This window comes from Lagopus leucura, unplaced genomic scaffold, assembly GCF_019238085.1.
Source record: "Lagopus leucura isolate 7727_CA_CO unplaced genomic scaffold, USGS_WTPT01 Super-Scaffold_100012, whole genome shotgun sequence".
In the NCBI taxonomy this organism is placed as follows: domain Eukaryota; kingdom Metazoa; phylum Chordata; class Aves; order Galliformes; family Phasianidae; genus Lagopus; species Lagopus leucura.
The window spans coordinates 5284231-5305760 of NW_024962267.1; the positions used below are offsets into that span (position 1 = coordinate 5284231).

Consider the following 21530-nt stretch of genomic DNA (forward strand, 5'->3'; position numbering starts at 1 on the left):
TCCTATTGTCCCTTTGTGGTTCCTTATGAGGGTGCAATCTTCAGATTATTTATTTATTTTATTTCTTTTTACCCTTGGCAAAATTTTATTTAAGCCCTTGGCACAGCAGGGCCCGCTGCTCCATCTTCTGTTTGCTCATTAGCTTTAACATGCATCAATGTCACTAACAGCAGATGTGAGAGCACGCGCAAACCCGATCCAATTTCCTTTGTAACGCAAATTTATTGATCGAAGAACGTTATCAAGCAGATAAAACTCACAGAAGTTAAAAAATAACCCGGTGAGTCTATAAAACAGGTGCTCGGCTTACAAATGTCACAGAATCATCACAGAATCACTTGAGCCAGAAGGGACCCTTACAGGTCGCCGAGCCCGCTAAAAACAGCGTTACTTCGTATAAAAGCCCGAGTTCAAACACTCTCAACTCCGTAGCCGAAGACTACAAGGACACACGTCAGCTACTCACCGCGGCAAACGCGCGTTGCTTTCAGCAGGCGGTGAGCTCGGCCCCTGCAGGGCCCGCCCCGCCCGACGCGGCGGCCATCCGCAGCCCAGCGGGGACCGCGCAGCAGCTAAGGCGCGCCACGGCCAGCTTCCCGGCCGACAACTATTTTGCAACACGTGCTGAACTTGTTGTCGGATGGGGCTGGCGTATCGGAACAACATAACAGGTGCCAGATCTTAGAGGAGAGACGGAATGACGCTCCTTGTTTTACGGAGCTGCGCCAACCCGGGCAGCGCGGGACGATCGCATCGCGCCGCTCTCTCCCGCAGAAGCGACTCCTGCCGCAGGAGCAGCGCCCGGCCGTGCCCAGCCCCGCGCTCCTCCCGTGCCGCCCGCGGCGCCGCCGCTCTGCTCGCCTCGTGGCTTCCAGTAACGCGCCTTTGGGCAGCGTTTTAACAGCGAAATTAATACCGCGCTTAATCAGAGAAGCCCTGCGCTTAGCAGTCAAACCACGGCTCTCCCGTTTTCCCTCCAGAGCGCCTCGAGCACACAGAGCCCAGCCCATTCCCGCTGCCCTGCCCGCACGCCCAGCCCGCCGCTCCGCGCATCCCGGTTCCGCTCTCCGCTCGGCGCAACTTTTCCCGCCGCCGTGCCTGCGCCCTGCCCGCGGCCCCCGCCCCTCCCGGCCCCGCCCCGCCGCGCCGCGCCGCAGACAATGGGCGCGGGCCGCTACTCACCGAACAAGGTCAGAGCCATGGCACAGGCGGGGGCTGGCCGGCCGCAGCGGTGCCGGCATTGGCGCGGCGGCGCTTCGCGGCGGCGGCAGGGCGCGTCCGCAACGCCCGCGGCCGCGGAGCTGCCGGCTGCGACCGAGGGGAAGGGGATGAGGGCCGCGAGGGGCCGCCTGGGCCGGGCGCGGCCCCACTCCGGCTCCTCCCGCCCTCCCTGCCGCCCGCCCGCGCTCTCAGTGCGGCCCGCCGCCTCGGGGAGCCATCTTGCGCCGCCACACGACCCGCCTCCCGCCCTCCTGCCGCAGCCGGCGGGGCCGTTCCCATGGCAACGCGGCCGCCCCGCCGCCGAGGCACAAAGAAGCGCCGGGGCCGGGCGACAGGTGCGGAGCCCTGGGCTGCTGCGGCCTCAAGGAGCTGCGGGCACCGGGCGGAGCGATCCTGGGACAAAGCGCTGCGTTTAGAGCAGGGAGGGCTCGCTGCGCGAAGGAGCGTTCTCCTCGCGGCCCCTGCGGACCTCCTGAGAACTCCCCGGGTACGAGAAGTTCCAACCCGGCGGCCGCCAGCTGGCACCGTAAACGGCAGTGAAATCCTTCAGGTGAAAGGAGAGCATCGTGCCGAACTCGCTGCCGGCGCTTGCATTCCTACCCTAGGAACAAATGCTTACGGACAGGGGTTACTTAGCACACACACGGCTGGGTGACTTGATGGCTTCGCATGAAACAACAGTCCTGGCACTTGGGAAGAAGGAAAACAGAGCAAGTGTAGCACGATGGACCTGATTTCACCGAACGTTTTTATTTTGCACGTATGAAGTGTGGAAGTTTGTAGAGCAGCGGGACTGCTGTGCAATAACACACTGATTGCAGGGCTAAAATGAGACTTAAATAGCTCGAAAATGGGTTGGGAGAAGCAACAACAAACCTCTGCCGTTTTGCCTACATGACGTGGTCTTTGCTTTGCTTTTTGAAAGGAGGTGGATCTTCACACAGACCTCTTTTCTTACATTTCCTGAGATTTAATGTCAATTTCCCCTCAGCTTTCCTTGAATTACACAGTCAATTTTTTCTCTGCCGCTACACCAACATCTTTATCTAACTACTTGTTTATATTACAAGTGTTTTCTTGTCCACAGAAAGTAACATTTTGACACATCAGGAAGAAATCAGAGGCACAGATCAGGAGGAAAAAGCACCCAAACAGCCCTGTGTTCTCTAAAGCAAAGGTGTCTTCTCCCACACCTTGCTTTTTGAGCAGGCCTAGAATCATCGTGGCCTTTTCCATGTAACAACAGTATCTTACACTTACATAATACCTTGTGGAGCCAGCACAACTCAGAGCACTGGCAATGATGCCTTAGCAACAACTGTGGGAATTTCCGTAGTGAGCACTACTGAGGCTCCTCGCCATTGCTTCACAGGGAAGCAAGGATGATCTTGGTATGTAGTTTCTCTTGAAGCTCCCCCTTTTAAGAAGTGGTTTGTTAGCACCACGCTCTGTAGCAGAAGCACAGTTACACTTGTTGCCTGGTGGGAACGTTCAGGGTGCACCGAGGCTGTACTCTGGAAGAGCAATGCAGATACAGGATGCTATTTTCCGCTCCGGCTCTTTGTCCTTCAGCTGCTTTCTCACCTCCTCCCCTCAGCCTCAGAGCTCTTAACATTCCAGAGGCAATTACCACTGTTTCATTCTCTGCCTTAAATCTCCTTACTGGGATTTAGGGCTGGCTGCCAGCATCTACCGCAGTGGCCCCTACCCCTGTGCCTCTCGCTTCTGACGTGGGCACAGGGAAAAGCCTGCTACTCACTGCTGTCCTGCATTGATCCATCTGAATGTCTGAGGGCCTGGTGCAAAATTGTGCCTAATTACAAGACATTTATTCTTCAAACCTGAACTAATTCACTCATTATACATTGATAAATGAGATTTTAAAATTAATTACTGACATTTACAAAGATTTATACCCAACTGTAAAGAAAGGTTTCCAGCTTGTAAATCCAATATTACGTGAAGGAAAATAAACATAAAGTAAAGCTGTCCCTTATTAATGGGGAATACTAAAAGTGAAGGCATGGTGAAATGTTACCTGATGAATAGGGGTAGCATCTCAAGACAGCTGCCCCTTGGCAGCAGGAGGGCAGCACAGCAGAAGCCTAACACATAACTGGCAGTGGCTGTGTTACCAGTGCCTCCACGGCTCCTCTCCTCTGCAGTGCAGTGTTTCTTCCCTGGAAAAGGCAAGGCAGGTTTCTACCACTTGCTCAGTGGTTCTACATAATTTACAAGTCATCAATAAAAAGTTGGAACACTGACTGCTGAGCTTTCTTAAGCTTTCTAGTTAAAATTAACATTTAGTAAGCGCAGCTACTTCAACATAACAGCAAGTCTACCGCAAATACAGAAGCGTCACTGCATGCTAGCAGTATTTTGAATGTTTCTTGCTTTGATGAGAGAACTGTCATTTGAACTTATCTTTCCAATACTCTTCATTACCAATGGCCAAGTCACTTAAAGTAATATTACCTGGCTCTGCACAGGCACAGAGGGAGGCAGGAGGCCTGCATCAAGTACAGCAGCAATCAGTGACCTGTGCAAACCAGGCATAATCAGCATCTTGCTTGCACCAGTGCTAGTCTGGGGATTTCCATGGCAGTAAAATCTTTTTTTTTTTTTTTTTTTTAACTGTCAAAATAAGCGAATCACATCTAAGCAATTTGCTCCACTTAGATTGATGGCATGAGGCCGTTTTGGACTTTGATGGCATCAAAGAAAAAAGCTCATTCTCCTCTATGCCACCTGAGCAGAGCCCTTTCCAAGACACTTCTTTAGGGCTTTCACATTACGGCTCCCACTTAATGGAGCCAAGGCATTTGCATAAATGTGATGAGATCATCATGAACTATAGGTGGTATATAGTAAATACTATCTGTGGGTCTTGGAAAACATATCTTAAGCTTTGATGTAATTTCCATTAAAAAGAAAACACACCCAAATTACATTTCAACAGATGACAACAGCAGCAAGTTACAGTGTTCACCTTTGCCCCAACTTTGCTTCAACACCAACGATGCATGCAGCACTCAAGGCACAGGGCTGGCTATAATGCAACAACTCCTTTTGCTCTTCATTGGGTGGCTATTTTCACCTTCTCAAGTAAGTGATTCTTCTCTGTCTTTCAGTTCAGAGGTCACTTGCATGCCAAGAACCACTTAATTTCCATCTTTTCCTAGCTTTCACCTTTAATCCCTTTGATTTTAAGAGCAGCATAGCAGTGAGATTAAAGATGATTGTTACACATGGGAATTCATGATGCAGAATCCTAAAATGGTCTCTTTAGTTTTTGGCCCCTTTATTCAATTAACATCATCAAAACTCCTCTAATGCTTTCAAACATGAATTTAAAAGTACTTCCAATACAGCTCCACAGAGGAAATTCTTCTAATTCTGCTTTTCTAAGAGCAGGAGCTGGAAAAAGATTGGAAAATGAAAGAAAAAGCTATACAAGTTTTTAATTATTAAAGATAATAGTCATCATATAAATTGCTAGATTTGACCAAAATTGACCAAAACTTGCCTCCCATTAAATCATGATCTACGTGAGGGTATGAGCTTGGAGCCCAGAAAGATGTGCAATGTGAGCCATGGAGCATCCTCTCACAGCAGCTTCCATGAGACACTGAGAGCAAGTGGCACAAGAATGGGCAAGAAACCAAACTACTTAGAGCTGCAAAAGAATATTATTACTTGCAGCTGGTCAGAATATACTCTAGCAACGGACTCTATGGAGCTTCTCCCCACAAAGACAGGCTGAAGGCTTGTTCAGCCAGAAGAGAAGCTGCAAGGAAACCTCATTGCAGCCTTCCAGTATTTAAAAGAGGATTACAAAAAGGAGAAGAATCAAGTTTTTACAAAAGTAGACAGTGATAGGACAAGGGGGAATGCTTTTAAGCTCAAGAAAGTTTAGATTTAATGTCAGGGGAAATTCTTCACAGAGGTGAAGTGCTGGAACAGGCTGCCCGAGAGGCTGTGGATGCCTCCATCCCTGGAGGTGTTCAAGACCAGGCTGGATGGGACCCTAGGCACCTGCTCTAGTACCAGATCTGAAGGTTGGGGTCCTGCCTGTGGTGGGGAAATTGGAACTTGATGTGATCCTTCAGGTCCCTTCCAACCCAAGCCATTCTGTGAGCTATTCTATGTGAGCTTTCTTATTGCTCTATGTATGCTCACTAGTGGGTCTTATCAGCAGATATATATAATGCAAGACCAGCTATTCATTATGTTTATAAGATCCTAGAAAACTCCATAATTGCTTGTACTTGCTCAGATATATGTAGAATGGTATGTTCTCTTATTTTTTAAGAGTCTTGCATATGAAACACATAATGTTTTTGATTGCTTGTTTTATTAAGTGAAATGAACAAGCTAATTAGAGAAATTCCAGGAAGTGTCTGCTTTCTGTCTCCTAGGGACAAGCCTCAGGCATCAAAGGAGATAATACTGATGGCTGTAAAACACCCAAGTGTGTTTATATTACCTCTAAAACGCAGCTTACAGCTTCTATTTAACTTTCATATTTCCTTTTTATATCACGTTTAGAAAGATTCAGGCATTAGTTGAAAGAGTGCTTGTATGCATTTGGAAAAAAATGGTAATTACAATTAAAAAAAAACCAGAAGGTAAGGCATTTGCAGGATAGTCTTGGGAATAAACTGTTACAATTTTATCCATAAACACTAAAAAACAAGAAAAAGCTGGATTCAAAAATCTGCAAGATACTTCTAGTCCTCACTTTGAAAACGTCTTCAACCCTCAGCAGATGAGCTCCTGCTTGAAGCCATAAACTGCGCCATGGAGTTGGCAGTGGTTCTTCATGCAATAAATTGTAGCTTCTAGATCCACTTCTAGATCTACTGGATGGCTTCGAGGAATTGCCAAAGGTATTAAACATTCTCATTAGCAACTGAGAACTGCAGTTCTGAAGTGCTGTGTAGAGTATTCAGTAGAGAGAAGTATTTTGTACTGAATCATCAACTGGAAGTTTTTATCCCCAGAAAACGCTGGAAAGCTCTGTTTAACTGCTTTCAGGCAGCATTCCAAACTTCTCTCTTAGTGCAATTATTTGATTTTCTAATATCAGAGCCCTCCAAATTATTTCTATGTTCTTAGATAACCCAGTGCTGCTGAAGCCATTTGATAACAAAATGTTTTTAATCAGGGAATTAGTTGTCAGGCAATACTCATACGTCTTGCTTCTCAGAGCTGCATCTCCTAGGCACTTAGGGGTCTTTGAAAGAATGTTCAAGCTTAAGAGCACATGAAATGTTGAAGGATATTTTAAAGCTCAGTAATTTGCTTTGTACGAACAAGGGAGGATAGGCCCTGTTCAGTCAAAATTCAGCTCCAAATCTCATGCAGTTTTTGTGCTACTGTAGAAAATAGACTGAGTAAGAACTGAACTTTGGAAATGTTCTGAGAATTTCCTACTGTACAAATTACAGTCTAACTGTCAAGTGGGAATTCATCCATTGCCCTTGTAGAATGAACTTTCATGAGCTGAAGATGCTTCTAAGTCCAAATCTCAGAGTGCCTAGATAGCAAATGCCTTAGATAACTGAACTGCAGTTCAGCCAAGTTTTCCATGCATTCCATCAACAAGAATGCATCAAAAGAATCTGCATCTTGGGCTGCACTGAAAGCAGCACGGGCAGCAGGTTGAGTGAGGTGATTCTGCCCCTCTGCTCTGTGGTGGTGAGGCCTCACCAGGAATACTGCATCCAGATGTGGGGTCCTCAGTACAAGAGAGACATGGACCTGTTGGGAGTGTGTCTAAAGAGAACTTCAAAAATGATCCCAGGGATGGAACACCTCCCCTGCAAGGACAGGCTGAGAGAGCTGGGGCTGTTCAGCCTGGAGAAGAGAAAGCTCTGATAGTGGTCTTTCAGTATCTAGAGGGGAGCTATAAGAAGGAAACAGAGACTCTTTACCAGGGTCTGTGGTGGTCACAGGTTGCCCAGAGAGGTGGAGGATGCTTCATCCCTGGAGACATTCAAGGTCAGGCTGGACAGGGCACTGAGCAACCTAATCTAGCTGTGGTGTCCCTCTTCATTGCAGGGGAGTTGGGCTGGATGGCCTTCAAAGGTTTCTTCCAACTCAACTCCAAAAACTTTCAAAGGAGAACATAAAATCTTTCAAACTGAGCTAAAAAAGCAAACACACCATCGGTAGCTTTTAGCTTTGCTGCACATAGCACAGGCAGCTCTGCAAGAAGTCAGGCTAACAGCAGAGCACACCAAGCATAGAGTAACACTGGAAATAACTTTCAAGTCCCGCATTAGCTCTTGTGGCTCACAGGGAGATGGCATTAACTAAAACAACTTCAAAGAGCTGGAACTGAGCAAAGTTTTTCTCATAATGATTTTAAAGTGTTATTGAAGGGATCAATAGCTTCTGTTAAACAAACAAGCTGTTTAAATCAAGTATTATTCCTAAAGAGGAGACAAACCACTCTTGGAAGTAATAGTGGGGGATTTAATTAGGATTGGAGATTTTCAGAATTTACTAATTGATCTCCCAGTCCCAAAATAGTTATAGTGAACTGCAAGTTTGCAGCAGTAAGATTCCTTATGAAGGGACAGAATTATCTGATCCCTTTGAAGCCCTTTTATCTGTGCCAGAAAGCATAATTTATTATGTGGTTTCCGTAACTGATGTCACCATTTTGCTGGGGAGAGGAGGGCAAGGAAAGGGGAAAAATGAATGTTATTTCCTTTTTCTTTAGTAATGAAATAGATGCATCCCTTGATCGTGAACATTTTGCTTATTGTCAGCTAAGACATGTGGAAAGTACCTCACAAAGCAGAAGTAAATTAGCAGATATCCAGGTCCTAAATTGGCAGTGCCAGAAACAATTACTAAGACTTGGCATGTTATTGATTCTCTTGATAGGACTATAAAATGTATTGGTTATTTAGACAACTCTGTGCAGCATGAGAAAAGCAAGGTGGTTGTAAGACACAGGGAAAGCTGGCTTTCATTGTGATGGTTCGTGTGTGACCATAATTGCAAAAGAATGAGTGGGTTTCTGCTCCAAGAGGCCAAAGCAATGCACTATGCTACATGTAAGCCCTGTATCTAGAATCCTATACTCTGATCCCCCTTGTTCACTCATAGAAGATGGAGTTGTATTAGAATTCTGGCCCTTACCTTCCAGGTGGAGTTCCCAGGGACTAACACAAGCCAGTGATGACCTCCCCAGTGCTGGCAGTGGCACCTGGATGAAGTTTAGCTCTGCAGCTGAAGCCTGCTGGACCTTTGCACTGTAATGGCAGAGCTCATGTGGGTACAAGACATGGCATGGAGCTTGGGCCTGCATCCCTTGGAGCTGAGGACTTTGGCTCTCACTAGCTGCTACTGCCAGGAGCCCAGCAAAGACCATTTGCCTGCTTTTTCTAATGTGGTTTCTTTTATATCCACAAAATCTTTACCAGAGGAAAAGAAACAGATGAGTATGAGCATAGAACAAGGAGGAAAAAGGAGGACAAAATGCCCTTTTAATGCAGAAAATCCTCTCTCTTCCTCCACCCCATTGCTTCAAATGAACTTTTCACCTCCCACACGGAACTCTGAGCCCTGGGCTACCTGCAGCCCTGCCAGCAACCAGGCCCCGCTCCTCTGCTACACGAGGAGACCCGAGCTCCTGCTGGGCACTCCCACCACATACCACAGATGAATAAACAAAAGTAGAAAAACCCTGTCATGATGTAGAGCAAAACCACCAGATGAATGGGAGTACCCCCTTGGGTGGGCTCAGGCAGAGTGTGACTGATGGGTCCAGCCCCCAGACTACGGTCACAAATATATTTCAGTATCGTTTGAGGAAAAAAGTATTCCTTGTTCTTGCTGTAATAGCAAAGCTGTGGCTGGCTCATGGCAGAGACCTTTTCCAAGAGCTCCCTGCCCAGAGAGAGATGCAGAAGTGGCTTCCAGCATCTCCTCATATAGCATCAGCCACACCAGAAGTGCTGCATGCTACCATTGGGTAACAGTGAGACACAGCCTGCCAGCTATGCTTGGAAGCTTATCTGATCCTTAGCAGGGGAAAGCTCAGCTACTTGCAGCAGGACAGAGGAAGGGGGGGAGGGAGCTTTTCAGAAGCACCGAGACAGACAGTGCTGCCCCATATGTGTTGCTCCCCAGCCTCTTCTGCCCCTCTCAGGCACAGAAAAAATACATAAAAACTTTTTGATAATAAAAAGAATGCGTTTACTCAAAAATATTGAGCAGTTACCACTAGATGGCATTTTGTTCCTGAGCAATTAGAAACTCCCACACTTTGAATTACTTGTTACAGACAGCAGGAAATAGCAGGAAATGAAATTACTTACCTCATTCGGTTAATAATTTATTATCCGTCGTCTTGTATAAGGAAGACATCACTAATACAAGATAATTTTACTTGCAAATTTATAAATCCCCTTTAACTACAGACTGCAGCTCCCCTCCAGCCCCCTCTGCTTGGTAGATGAGGAGCAGAGTCGCAGTCAGCACTTACCAAAATCTTGACCACATTTTTAAATGAAACACAAATGTAAGCCAGCCCTCAGATTTGGAGCATGCCACAGACATCTGCCAGAAATGCTTTGCTCCAGTAACTGTGCACTGCATTTCCTGTGTTATTTTTGGATAAAGCCTCAATACAAATTGCAGTACCAAAATCATTCCCACTTAGGACTAGAGCTGTTACAAGCCCCAGTTACAGACATGATACTTTGAGCCAGGTCATTTGAATTCCAACGAGGAGAAGCAAGCTGTGATGCACAGATGACATTTCCATTCTCCATCTTTGCATGGTAAAACACCATGCTCAGAAGTGCAGTGCAGTTGTACTTTCCATACCATGAAGTGGGGTGGGGGTGGTTTGTTCAGTGTCCACAAGCTGCTCAGTATCAAATGAAAACAAAACATTTCCTTTAATGTACAGCAAAATGTAAGACTGAGAGGAGAACTACCAACTTTGAAGGAAAAGACTAGTGTATTTAATTCTTACTTGTGGAATGTCAAAACAGCATCAATAAACATAATTTAATGTTGCTTACATGCAGGTCTATGCAATATCATGGCGATGTTTTTTCTCATTAGATTGTCGTAAGCACCACTGCACTACGTGCAATTTGTTCAACAGTTAATCACAGCACAACTCAGCAGCATGGATGCTAACTGCTGCTTAACTGAACATGGATATGGCAACACCACAGAACCTGTGAAGCAAAGGAATGCTAGAGGGGACAGGAATGAAGGAAGGGCTGCCTGCTGGATGCCCGGTCAGCTAGGCTGCAATGAGTTCCCAGGGAAAATAAGGGAAAAAATAAAAGCAGTTTCTGGATGCAAGGCATTTCAGGTCAAAAGCAATCCCTGAACCAAACTCTTTTATCTTCTACATAAAGCATTTTCTATGGCAGAGAACAAAGTCTAAGCTCTCCACAATGCAAGACCTGCTCAGAGAGGGCTGATACCCTTCTTCCATTCAACGTCTCTCCTCAGGATTCTACATTAGCCCCACAAAATTGCCTCCTAGTAAGCACTGTTTTTGCAATTAATTTAATTTTCCACTGGAATTCTGAAGGAAAAAACAATCTCAAAACCAAACCCCAAAGACATTCCACACATGCTGTTTGAAAAACAAATGTGGTGTAATCATAGCCACAGGATGGCTTAAGTTGGAAGGGACCTTAAAGATCATCTGGTTCCAAACCCCCTACCACGTAATGTAAAACTGCACTCCAACATGCTCAACTTTCTGGCTGTTTGTTCACTTTTGGTAGACACTCAGTGTATCTGAAGCATACATTTCATACCAGCTCTTCAGCTCCAGCAGCCACAGCAATCAGTGCTGCTGCTGTCAAGGGAAGGTAGCAAAATCCTTAAGGATGGAGCCTTACGGCAGCACTCAACCCACAAGTGCTCATTTCATTGACTTTTGACCACCAGAAGATCTAAATTGAGAAAATATTTAGGCAAAAGTTTCACTGCTGACAATGAGCCACTACGAGGCCTTAGGTATGTCAGTGGCTTCTGAGGAACGAAGTGCAATTTTGAGTTACAAGGGAAGAAGAAACATGATCTGTGTGTCAGGAGCCACTGCAGTCCTTTACATTCAAATTTTCTTAAGATAGAAGAACAGATGGTGACTAGCAACTGGTTAAATCATGTTCTGATCTCTTGTTTGGGAAACGTTGATTACAGAAGTTGCTTTAGCTTAAGTTAAATAGTTTTTAAAACTGTACTGCAAAATTCTAAGTGTCTTTGTATTGGTTCAGAAAGAACATACTTTTTTTTTTTTTTAACCTTTACTCTTTTTCACACTATTACTCTTTTCTCAAGCAACATGTGCTGAACTGAAATAAATCAACAAATATCAAAAGAAAATTCTCTAAATGTTTGTGTTTATACCAATTTAACTATGCCAAAGCAGAGACATTTAGGCAGACAAGATCCCCAGTGTAGGAGGAGGCAATGCAACACCCCAGCATCCAGATCCCTGGATAACAACTTTTACACAGCATGCAGGAGACCACTGTATAATTTACAGAAGAAAAAGGAGTTAAGTCCTATTAGAACAAAGGTTTGGGTAAACTGGAAGAGACAGCATAATGAAACCTTTTATGTATTCACAGACACAAGTCGCAAAATGTGACCTTACTACTTTGACATCAAGTGTTAAAAATGTTCCCATTGTACAGTGAAACATACAGCATCTGTTCTTCATTTACAAGGATTGTCTATTTCTTTTATTTCAGCAAAACATTAGCTCTTTAAAATAACTCTGGTGAAAAGGATGCAGAAAACAGGAAAACTGAAATACTGGCTTGGTTTTGAAATCATAGCCATGCTGACTACAGTTTGTTGGCATTTTATGGATAACTAGAATAGCTCTACTATATACAAATTACGTAACCTTTAGGAGCATCTTGCTCAGTGCAGTCACAAGCAATATGATGTTCTTACTACTTACCCCAAGTGAGATCAAAACATTTGATAACAACATTATAAACATTTTGAAATAACAAATAATTACAGAATGTATCCTAGGATCAGAGGAAAAGGTTGGTATAAGAAGTGAAACATAGTACGTTTTCCACAGGAAATAGTTAACAAGTTGTAATGACTTTCTCTCCGTTTCATTTCTGTAATTTATTCAGAAAGGCAATTTGTTGTGTTTGCTGCTAATGCCAAAGGCTCATTCTCTCCACTTGTCTCCTTCTCCTCATGAGAACCTGAGATGTATGACCTGGATGTGATTTTTCATTTCACTTTTAATGATAACAAAACAAATTAGCAGCTTTCTAAAAACTATCAGCCAGGGATTTATTAGACAGTACCTGCCTCTGTAATGGCCTAGGATGAGCGGTTCAGATCCGGGGAAAGAAATACTATTTACATACCAAGCAAATAGCAGCCTGCTGCAAAACAAGAGAGAACTTTTCAGGTAGCAAAAAGAAAACACAAGCTAACTTTTGCCTTATGAGTAGCTCAAAAGACACACATCACAGTAGTCAGGCCACCTGGGGACAGACTGCAGTAGATGGATGTGTAACAGCTCACGCTTGCATTTGATACGTTAAGCTCACCACAGGCAGGAGTTACACGAGGAAAACTTCCTTCCCTGCAACTCTACTCCTCTGAAGCCATCTACATGACAGCTCCTGTTCCTGAAGCTCATCTGCTCACTTGAGTGCTGACTGATCTCCCTGAGCTGCACAGTGCTATCCTTTAAGCTCATTAATCATAAGCTGGGAACACCACCAGGCCTGTTGGCCAAAGCCAACAAATAGTACCAGCTTCCTACTTTGTGTGCTAGGGATATTTAAAATAATCACTACACTTTTCTGATTAAATATTCACTTCCAGATTAAATCTGCTACCTGTAGTTTATTTAAAAACTTTTTCCCTCCCCTTCCCTCAAAAACAAATAGGAAGAAGTGCTTGGAAAAACATATGTTATTATAAAAATGACAACAGATGATGGACAGGACTTTGAGCAAGGTTTAAAGCTTGTTAGAGAGTTAATATAGCCAGGGAAGAATTAATGTGCAAAACCAAGAAATTCCACACTGAGTATATGCATGTTCTTTCATGGGCTTATCATTCAGAAAAATATTTTGGAGAGAAAGAAAGTGAAAAGCAAGAAAGGTCATGGTTATAAATTTTGGGGGTTAGTTAAAAAAAAAAAAAAGTCAGACTGAAAACAGGAATTATAAGGACAAGAAATGTTCCCTTAATTAAATAATAAAAAACTTTGAAAATCAATTTTTTTTCATGATGGTGCCATCCACATCTACCCTACTCAGTGTTATATGAGGCTGGTTAAGTAAATCCTACCTACATGACTGTTGACACAGCAGATAAAAATAAATGTAAAGGAAAATACTACTGTAAGCTATCTAACACTTCATGCTCTGCAATGTAAATGAGCACAGTCCAAATTATCTCTACTGAGGGAGGCAACAGGCAGCGCATAAATGCAAACAACCTTCATTAGACACATTGTCATGAGTATATTAATCATGTCAAGAAGCATTGCTGGAGTTTCCTTCAGCACAATTTAACATACCTTACTTTATTAGGATGCACTTAATTTCACTGTGTTTTCTCCTCATTATCATTTATGATGACCAATTAAATGTTTGTATCTGCCTCTAGGCAAATTACTTCTGTAATTTCGGTAGCTGAAATCACCACTCATCCAACACTTGTCATCTACTTCCATCAGTGTAGTATCTTCATATCTTTATTTGCCCAGCCTATATTAGCATTTTAAAAAGAAAAAGCTTACTTGGATATTTACATGTAAAATCAGAATAGATTTTTTTTTTGTTTCTTCTTCTTTTTTTTTTTTTTTTTTTTACAGTGGAGACAGTAAAGAGTGGATATTTCTTTTTCCTCAGTTGCCCCCTGTCACAGTTTTCATGATTCTTCCTTGAAATGATGACCATAATTCATAGTTAAAGAAAAGAATCATAGAATGTTTTTGGTTGGCAGGGACCTGAAACATCATCTAGTTCCAACCTCCTGCCATGGGCAAGGCTGCAGACATCTAGATCAAGAAAATGCCCTGTATGCTTCTCACAATGGGCTCAAAGTTACATGCAGTTTAAATTTCATTTCCTTTGTTGAAAAGATGCGATAATTTCAAGTACATGGTAGTTTTACTTCCTTTTTTCCTCCCAATGCTCCCACCATAGTCAAGAGCTTTTCAAACAATAACAGGATGTGGCACCCCGTCTATCATGTTTCCAACATTCATAAGTAAGATCAAACTACTTTTCATATCATAGCAAACAAATACGAGGGTGTGATTTCTTCTCAACCTCCCACAACAAAACTGTGAGCAGTTCATCTGTTATTTCTTAGTTTCACAAGTATTAAGGTAAGATTAAGATACCTGAAATGTTAGCAGGAAATTCTGGTTGCACACAACACCTTCGCAGTGGCGCTCACTGTGACCAGAGATGGCTGAGCAATGCCTCTGATCACCGAGCCGCTTGTGGACTCCTTCTGTGGATTACTTAGGCTCCTAGAATTGAAGATATATGGCCAGCTCCTCAAAAGGTGCTGGGTGTCAACTTCAAAGCAATGAATTTGGTTTATTTTCAAAAGAACATTACGCATTCTTATTTTTGTAACGTTACTTTGACATTAGAGTAATAACTTCCAAATAAATGCTGATAAGTGTAGTGATAAAGAAATAAGTTCGAAGACGCTGCTGCCTTTTGGAACAATTATAATTTCATTAAAATAGGAACATAACTTAAAGATAGATTTTATTCTCTTTGATGATTTACTCATGCAAACTGCACATTAAAGAAAACAGTACAGTTTGTGAACATGTCAAATGTAAAGACCCAAAATGCTAAGTACAGAATTAGTGTGACATACGCCTCCAAACAGAATCCATGGTAGTACGGCTAATTACTGTTTTCTATTTGCTGAATACAGATTTTAATGGTTCTTTTTCCAGCCCCACTGTTAAACTCATTAACTGTTTACACGTCTCCTATACACTTATCAAGACTTAATTTTACAAGCGTGACAGCTGTTATAAAAAAACTTCACTTATATAAATATGATTTAAAAAGCCTTTGTGTTTAGGAGAGCAAATTATAGCACAATCAATAAGGCCTTGCCTCGTCCACCAAAACTACAGTGAAAAGTGACTGCATAGCTTTCCTGCAGAATTCACATTTTGTGCCTTTGCAATCCATTTCCTTCTCACAAGATGTCCATTATAGATTACCATCCCGGAAATGATCAATAACTTACTGTTTATTCCTGAAATTGGGAAAGTAAGACTTCTAAATGCATGAGGGTATCAACTCAACTTCCTTAGTTTACAATACAAAATATTTAGAATCCTTGTTATTTGCATGCTTAAAGCCCTGCAACGATAGATATATGACCTAGATATCTCTTTGTCCAGTTTCGTGGTAGTACGGTTGTATATATACTGTAGAAATCATGATTTTCCTGTGGATCAATCACATTTTTTAGATTTTAAACTGAATCAAATAGAAATCTGATGGCACTGACACTTAAAAACACGTAGTGTAGTGTGGAGAAGGAAGAGCAAATGAACTACACAACCCATTATAAATGCATTAAATCTTTGTTATATACATAATGGAATCCTGCTTTACTGCCAGTTGCTACTATGCATCTGTTTTTGCTATTATACAAAGTTTTCCCACCTGAAAGCACACATCTATATTTTTTTTAAACAACTTAATCTATTGTAAAATATTGTACTGTATTTTGAACATGAATACAGAATCAAAATAGATAATGGCACATTTAAAAAACTCAATATCCTACAGATGATTGGATAATGAGAAAAAGTGTACCTACAATCATTTCATCAGAAACAAACTACATCATGGAATGTTAGTTATCCAAGTTTGCACAGTAAATAACATTTTAAAACTGCAATCACCTATCAGCCAGCATCACATTGAAGGCATCTTTAAACATTCAAGCAAAAGACTGCTGGCATTAACTACTGAACCATTCTCACGCACACACCACACACACCACATTATAATTACATTGTTTCCAAGATACGGTAGATACTGATTTTTTTTTTCCACAAGAAAGGTATCAAAATTTTTGCTACTAAAAGATGACAGTGCTTACACAAGAATTAAGTACAAGTTAGCTTGCAAATACAAGACAATGACAAAAAAAAGTCTTGAGTTGTCTGAAGGATTTTAGGCTTTTCAGGCATCCAAAACCATGAGTAAACTCTGTCTGCGACTCAAAAATGCACCAAATATCATCTTACTTTGGAACACTAAGTATTCCATACTTGATAACCCCGTACTTTACAATATGCTTACTGGTTTCAGCCAAACAACAAAGGGTAGTTACAGATACCTATGCTTACTGAAGAAATAAAGCTCTCCTCCCCTCATAATGAAAGTGTTGGAGAGGGAAAAAAAACAAAACAAAACAAAACAAAAAAACACCTGACAAATTTAAAAAAAAATCTATTTAGTTACGATCCTCATTTAGGACAGGTATGTGCATAAGAGTACTGTATTTCATATACTGTACTGGCCCTATTAAACAAATTAAAAACCCAACGGTTAAAAAGCCAACCAAAATGCTATACATAAAATAACCCAAACATTTTTCTCCCAATGTTCTTCCTCTCATAATGTGCAAAACAACAAAAAGGCAAAAAGACTAAAAGCAAATTTACTGTTACTGTCTTTCTCTTGCCTAGTGCTTTATGACCTTGCTCGTGTTACAAAGTCAATAGGGACTATGCAGAACTTTGGTATAAAATGTCACATAATATTACTATCACAGTCTGGGGGATGAACTTTAGTAACTCACCCCAATGTTTGTTGAAATAATACCAAATTAAAAATGAAATAAACCACGTTGTACTGTACATACACTTTACACATTAAGCACAAAAATAACTAGTAAACCTAACACTTAAGAGAAAAAAAGTCTTTTACAAAGAGACTTGTAACTGGTGTTCTGTCTCACCTTCACCTGCCAATCGTTAAAGCCAAATTTAGGTTTGAATTTTAAAACCGAGTAATTTTAAGCTACAATTTCTCCTAGCTGGAGACTGGTCTTTCATCGATTTCCCTTTAAAGTCACAAACGAATACCTAAGAAAAGGATGCAATCAAGTTCCTAATCAACTCCCCGAGGGCTGCGCCTGGGAGGGCGGCACCACACCGACCTGGGGAAGCCCGGGCTCCGAGCTCTGGTCCGCCAGCTGCGTGAGCACCGAGGTGGCCACCGCCTCTGCCTTGGAAGTGGAGCTTACACCGTTGGAAGTGCTGACGGAGCTGTGCTGAATAGCTTCCGTGTGTGGGCTGCTTGGCACTGAGACGTCTTCTGAGCTGTCATCTTTATCTGCAGCTTCAGAAGAGAAACTGGTTTAGTTTTCTTTTCCCTCTTAACACAAAACCACTTCCCACGCGACAGCAGTTCCCTCCTAAACAATCAGCATTCATGGTATCACTTAACGCAGCAAACTGCAAAACAATCTAATTTTCATTGCTTTTTTTTTTCTTTTTTCTTTTTTTGAGACAACACTACTTCACATAAGCAAAGACGTGGATTGCATTATAGAGTATTCAGCAAACAAGAACATTTTCACATCTTCAAAACCATTATCAGTGCCATCTGATTCCCCACCTAGTAAATGAACTGCTGGGTATGGTGCTCACGTTGTGTCAATAAGCAGCACCAATAGATTGAAGGTGCTACCAGCTCTGCTGCTGCTATACAAATTTTTAATGGGTGCCATTTACTTCATTTGCTCAGTAGTCAAGAGACTGGTTCTGTGATCAATGATCATGATATCTTCTCTGAAAAAGGTGACATTATAACCTCATACGTTAGACAATATTTCCACAAGTTTTCAGACCTCATTCTTTTAACATATTAAAGTTCAGTGACTTCTTTAGTGCACAGATGTCTCTCATTAGGATTTAAAATTATTTTTAAAATAAAAGTTCCAATATCTTTAGAAGTATTTATTCTTAGAATAATTCACTTTGACTGAAGTGAGTTTGCCACACAGTTGCCTCATTTTTATCTCATGACAAAGGGTAAAGATTCAAAAAAATCTTACTACGCAAAATTAGAACTTACAAAATGAGCATGATTTAAAATGTCTCACAAAGATGTCCTAGCCATGCTAAAATTATCCTTCTTTTCCCTAGAATTTCAAGTTAGCCAAGGCATGATGCAAACACCATCAAATAAAAAGCTGAGTTAAAGGCTAAAAATCAAAAAGAAAATAAATCTACTGTTGTTCACACATCTAATTTTGAGTGAAGATCAAATTTAATTATAACTCTTCTGTAGCACTTTGTGCTATTTATTGTTCTTCAAGTCACTGCATAAAGCTTTTGTGAAAAATACTTAAAGTGAACATACAAATGAAAGACTGGGAAGTCATTTTAAAACACTACTGACCATTGTGTAATCTAACAACATAGACCTACACAGACAATAGAAGCAAGAACCATTGTGGGTGGCACAACAATTGAACAGAGCTCGATTTTCACTAGATTTGCTTTTGTAATCCTCTTCAGATTGCTTCAGATTGGCCTACAAAGTTGAGCTACATAGGGTAGAAGAGATAGGAAAAAATGACACAATAAAAGATACCATAGCCCCATTACCACACAAAACCAGGATAACAGCAGTAACTGAAATGAAAACAAGGCATGAAAAAACAATGATGAAGTTTATGATGCACTGGGGTTTATACGACATACTAGAAAATTCAGTAAATTAGCAAGTCCAGTCCACAACATAAACATCTTTGAAGCAACCCTATGCATACTAAGAACCCGCTCCTCACCACTGTTTATTACCAAGCACTTTCAGAAAAGAATGGTAAGGTCAAAGAAGATATGTTAGTAAGCAAAACAGCTGTATTCCTTTGCAGGAACTGCTGCCTGGATGATGAACAAGGAAACAATTTCTCTTATACCCCTTCTACAAGTACAAGTTCATAATCATTCGAAAGCATCATAAAGTTCTTAATCACAAGATTACCTATGTTACAGATAGTGATTTTTTTTTTTTTTGCCAGAAACTGATTTTTCTAATGTCCAAAGCATTAGATAGACAACATTGAGTTACATCTGCTGACAATTACTACATCGTAAGATTACATGGCAACTGAATACAGCAAGAAAATAATTACAGTACTTCTGAAATGTGTTATGATCTTTAATAGGATTTGTCCATGCAAGAAAAGGAAGAACACGAGTGAGTGCCAATTTAGTTCATACTATTGAACAGGATTTAATCTTTGCTACACTTAGCTGAGACTTGCAGGATCTGATGCAAAAACAAATAAAAAGGAGCACACACAAACTTCCTTAAGAACAGAAAGGAATTCTTGTGCTACCTCCCGAAAGATACCGAATTACTAGTTATGAGAGCAGCACATTTTTCCCTTCAGACAAAATGGAACAGCCATGAGCTGGACACTTGTGGATAAAGCCTTGCCACTATCACACCTGATACTCCTTTTCAGACTGTTGTTTCTTCTACGAATCTCAACTTTCCTATCACCTTTTCTTTTTTGCTGATCCCTGATTTTCCTGGTGGATCCTCCTTATCCTCAAAAAAACCAAGAGATTTGAACGCTACAAGCCAGAGATAGAGCATGAAGATAATCTTTCAGTCAGTCAGAAGGAAGATCGTTCATTGTTCTGTACCTTTTAATATATATGATCTTAATGCAAAATAAATGTTTGTAATAGCATCACAACAAGAAAAAATGTGAAGAGTTGACTTTCTAATTTTGGTTGGAAGATGATCTGAAGTGCAATGAAAGAACCAGTTAGGGTAACACTTATGACTACCACTGCACAACAGAAACTTTGGTATAGATGAGAAAATGAATATACTGCAGTGAAGAGATAAAAGGAGGTCATTCAGATATTTTCAGGCACTGTGGATGTGGCAGGGAGCTTACAACAGTCAGATGACTACGTGAGATACAGATCTAACACTTGCTAATGACTTCGACTGGAGGTGTAAGTCCTTGCAATAACTGCAAAACAGTATTTTGCAATGAGGTACTACCCTGAAGAAGAACTTCTTTCATAGTCCTAAGTTGACAGGCACAGCAGCCAAAAACTGAACACAGAAGTCCATTTGAAGAACGAAAACAAAGCAAGAAAATGTATGCAATGAATACAGAGTATCCTCAGAGTCACCTCATTACAGATATTATTTGTCACCTTAAGCTCACAGATAGATAATTAAAAAACAAAGACTTTCAGAAGAACAATGGACGATAAATTTAAATTCACACAGATTTTCCTCCCTCATGCACTGGAGAATTTTCTTGCACAGCGTTGAAATTCAAGGGTGCAACTGATACATACCAAAATCATAACGTAGATAACAATGTAGAAGAGAGCCTGGACATTTTAATGTCTCCCCTGGTTTTGCCTCAAACCAAGGAAAATGCAAGATCCAAAGTAGAAGTGAATCTACAGAAATAACATTTGCAGCGTGTTACAAGGCTTAAACTTTACAGACCTACATCACATGAACATTCCTGAAGGTTACACAGTTCCTAGACAGGAACTCTGTCTCACAAAGAGGAGCAAGTATTTCAGTAATGCACTGCAAGGTGGGCTGGGCTGAGCTGCAGACAAGATTTTAAATAATACCAAACAGAACACAGAGAAAACTTACAAGGATATGTAAAGCACCCTTGCACAATAATCAAAACTTGCTACCATTTACTTCTTACCATTGCTTACAGGCAGCTTTCAGCAACATAAGCAAAGAAGGAGTTGCAACTTCAGAATAAAAACCCAAATAATAATTCCCACATCCAGATCTAGTCCTCTGACATTCTCCAGAAAGGAAACCTTATGGTAATTGTCAACTACAGAGAGACTACAGAGGAACTCACTGGAAAATTATCATTTCTAGACTTGAGTTTGCTGCATCACTGCAAGGACACATTCACAATTTACTGAAGGATTGTTGCTTGCTTACACAGAACGGGCTGTAGAAACACCTGAATAATTTGGATTATCCAAGGTCTGAAACTGGCTAGTTACCCTCTACTGTTACTTTAAAACTAACTTGAAAAAGAACGCACAAAAAATTTCATTTTCTACCACCTGCCTTACAGTCTCTATTTATCTTCTTTTACATTCAGTTTCATATAACTGATCCTGAAGACTATGACATCCTTTTGAAAAATATCTGAAACTTTTTTTTCCCTCCAACAGGAATTTTCACATTTTCTTTTCACAAGCTTTAGCTTTCGTGCTTTAAGTCCAGAAAAAAATA

At 41.4% G+C, this 21530-nt stretch overlaps 2 protein-coding genes across 5 annotated transcripts in view; both read right to left on the minus strand.

Moving 5' to 3' along the window:
- Window positions 1–1258, minus strand: part of CHN1 (chimerin 1) — an 81051-nt gene extending 79793 nt beyond the window's left edge. Inside the window, exon 1 of the mRNA XM_042874512.1 lies at window positions 1183–1258. Coding sequence (XP_042730446.1) covers window positions 1183–1201 — 19 coding nt within the window. The 5' untranslated portion in view covers window positions 1202–1258. The remainder of the gene's footprint in view (window positions 1–1182) is intronic.
- Window positions 1259–14976: 13718 nt separating this feature from the next.
- The window catches only part of ATF2 (activating transcription factor 2), a 50531-nt gene continuing 43977 nt past the window's right edge, over window positions 14977–21530 (minus strand). For 3 of the 4 annotated variants that reach the window (XM_042874394.1, XM_042874391.1, XM_042874392.1), the window contains one exon: window positions 14977–17606. In XM_042874394.1, coding sequence (XP_042730328.1) covers window positions 17380–17606 — 227 coding nt within the window. In that variant the 3' untranslated portion in view covers window positions 14977–17379. The remainder of the gene's footprint in view (window positions 17607–21530) is intronic. The other variant, XM_042874393.1, reaches the window with a different exon arrangement.